The sequence below is a fragment of the Eimeria maxima genome, genomic scaffold (assembly GCF_000499605.1).
Source record: "Eimeria maxima Weybridge genomic scaffold, Emw_scaff641, whole genome shotgun sequence".
NCBI classification, from domain to species: Eukaryota; Apicomplexa; class Conoidasida; order Eucoccidiorida; family Eimeriidae; genus Eimeria; species Eimeria maxima.
This window is the reverse complement of record NW_013563925.1, coordinates 1-2,500: the sequence shown is the minus strand read 5'-3', so window position 1 is coordinate 2,500 and position 2,500 is coordinate 1. Positions and strand designations below refer to the sequence as shown.

The following is a 2,500-nucleotide window of genomic DNA, read 5'->3' as shown; positions in this document are numbered from 1 at the left end:
CTGCTGCTGCTGCTGCAGTTGTTACTTGCTGGTACTTCTAACTAGCAACCCCACCAAAACAATACCAGCAATAAATGAATGAATTACAGCAGCAGCAGCAGCAGCAGCAACTGCTGCTGCTGCGGCGGCAGCTGCTGCTGCTGCTCGCTCCACGAGTGGCGGCCCTGTGGCCAGGAAGGTATTGTTAGGGTTTAGGGTTTAGGGTTTAGGGACGTTTTAAGGGTTTAGGGTGTACGTACACCGTAGATCTTCCCTTTAGGGTCTGCAGCAAGTCAACAGCAGCAGAGGGCCCCCACGGTATGCAGAGGGTATTGGTATAAGGGGCCCCCAATTTGTGGTTTAGGGTTTAGGGTTTAGGGTTTAGGGTTTGGGGTTTAGGGTTTAGGGTTTAGAGTTTTAAAAAAAACTTGGAAGCCTTCCTCCCATTCAAATCGCCTCCAAGGGCAGCCGACGCATGCGCCGCAGCAGGCCCTGCTGCTGCTGCTGCTGCTGCTGCAACAGCAGCAGCAACAGCAGCAGCAGCAGAGTCAATTAAACTAGCAGCAGCTAGAATTAATAATTACAGTTCTTTCTTTTCAGGTGTATAGGCAGCTAAAGACCTCCAGCTATACTCGATCCCATCAGAGGTGAGGTGGACAGACACCGCAGCTTGCTGCTGCTGCTGCTGCTGTTGCTGCTGGTCCTGCTGCTGCTGCAGTTGCTGCTGCAACAGCATGAACAGTACAGGACGCTGTCCTCTTACCATGTGGGAGAGATGCTTGGATTAGGGGAGGCAGCAGCGACAGCAGCAGTAGCAGCAGCAGCAGCAGCAGCAATGATAGCAACAGCAGCAACAGCAGCAGCAACAGCAGCAACAGCAGCAGGAAGAGGCGCACCTCCCTATGGTTGTTTCAACAAGAGCAGCAACAGCAACAGCTGCAGTACTAACGGCAGCAGCAACACCAGCAGCAGCAGCAGCATCCATATTAGCAGCAGCAGCAGCAGCAGCAGGATCAATATTAGCAACAGCAGCAACAACAACAGCAACAGCAGCAGCAGCAGCAGCAGCAGCAACGTGCCTCTCGTGTTTGTTCCTTCGTCTATGTTGTGTTGTTGCTGTTGATAGTGCAGTGTGCTGCTGCAGCAGTTGCTCATTACTGCTGTTGGTGCTGTTGCTGCTGCTGCTGCTGCTGCTGCTGCTGTGTTTTGCTGCTGCAGCAGGAAGTGTCTCCCTTTTTTATTAAAGATGGAGACTTCTAATGGGAAGGTGGACAGGTATACCATCAACTCTCTCCTTTTTTTTATTTATTTGTCTCCTTTTTTTTTATTTATTTGTCTCCTTTTTTTTATTTATTTGTCTCCTTTTTTCTTGTGTCTCCTTTTGTGTCTCCTTTTGTGTCTCCTTTTTTTTGTCTCCTTTATTTAATTGTCTCCTTTTTTATTTTCTCCTTTTTTTATTGTCTCCTTTTTTATTGTCTCCTTTTTTTATTGTCTCCTTTATTTAATTAATTATCTCCTTTTTTATTGTCTCCTTTTTTATTGTCTCCTTTTTTTTTTATCTCCTTTTTTTTTGTCTCCTTTTTTTTTTGTCTCCTTTTTTTTTGTCTCCTTTTTTATTGTCTCCTTTTTTTTTGTCTCCTTTTTTATTGTCTCCTTTTTTATTGTCTCCTTTTTTTTGTCTCCTTTTTTTTTTGTCTCCTTTTTTTTTGTAGCTCTGCTGTTGATCCATCAGAGATAGAGTCCCTTTATCCTTGTTGCGATATAGCACTCTGGTGGTTAGTTCCTGCTGCTGCTGCTGCTGCTGCTGCTGCTGCTGCTGCTCTTGTTGCTGCTGTTGCTGCTGCTCTTGTTGCTGCTGTTGGATGTTTGTCTGTTCTGCTGCTGCACATTTTGCTGCTGCTGCTGCTGTCCCTTCGCTAACTCCTTACTCCTCCTAAATATACCTTTATTGCTGTTGCTGTTGCTGCTGCTGCTGCTGCTGCTGCTGCTGCTGCTGCTGCTGCAGGCATGAGCTGAAGTTACGTGACAATGATACAACACCAGAGAGGAAGGAAGAAGCAAAAAAAAAATTAATGCAACAAATAGAGACTAATGGTAATAAACCCTAAACCCTAAACCCTAAACCCTAATTATATCCTAAACCCTAAACCTTCGTGTTGCTGCACAATACACTAGGGTTTGTAGGGTTTAGGGTTTAGGGTTTAGGGTTTAGGGTTTAGGGTTTAGGGTTTAGGGTTTGTGTTATTTGTTGTCAGAAATGGCTCCCCTTTACCGCAAGGCGATCGAAGAATTTGGTTGGCCAGCAGATGAAGAAAAGATTAAAGTAAGGGTTTAGGGTTTAGGGTTTAGGGTTTAGGGTTTAGGGTTTATTTTTTTTTCTTGTAATGATTATAATGAATATTATTGTTTATTGTATAGGATTTATTGTGTATATATATGTATATGATAATAAATGGTTTAGGGTTTAGGGTTTAGGGTTTAGGGTTATATATATATATATATATTATATATATATATATAT

At 43.8% G+C, this 2,500-nt stretch overlaps 2 protein-coding genes across 2 annotated transcripts in view; one reads left to right on the top strand and one right to left on the bottom strand.

The window, feature by feature from the left end:
• Positions 1-745, bottom strand: part of EMWEY_00039660 (DNA-directed RNA polymerase II, putative) — a gene marked incomplete at both ends in the record, with an annotated part of 2,268 nt that extends 1,523 nt beyond the window's left edge. The window contains 2 exons of the mRNA XM_013478742.1: positions 1-37; positions 743-745. The exon at positions 1-37 is cut by the window's left edge and continues 356 nt beyond it. Of these exons, the coding sequence (XP_013334196.1) occupies positions 1-37; positions 743-745 (40 nt within the window). The remainder of the gene's footprint in view (positions 38-742) is intronic.
• Positions 746-1,225: 480 nt separating this feature from the next.
• EMWEY_00039650 (26S proteasome non-ATPase regulatory subunit, putative) lies at positions 1,226-2,302 on the top strand (the record flags this gene model as incomplete). Its single annotated transcript, XM_013478741.1, has 3 exons — positions 1,226-1,254; positions 1,985-2,073; positions 2,235-2,302. Coding segments are annotated over 3 exons (186 nt in total), but the record flags the coding sequence as incomplete, so codon positions are not given.
• Positions 2,303-2,500: the final 198 nt, after the last annotated feature.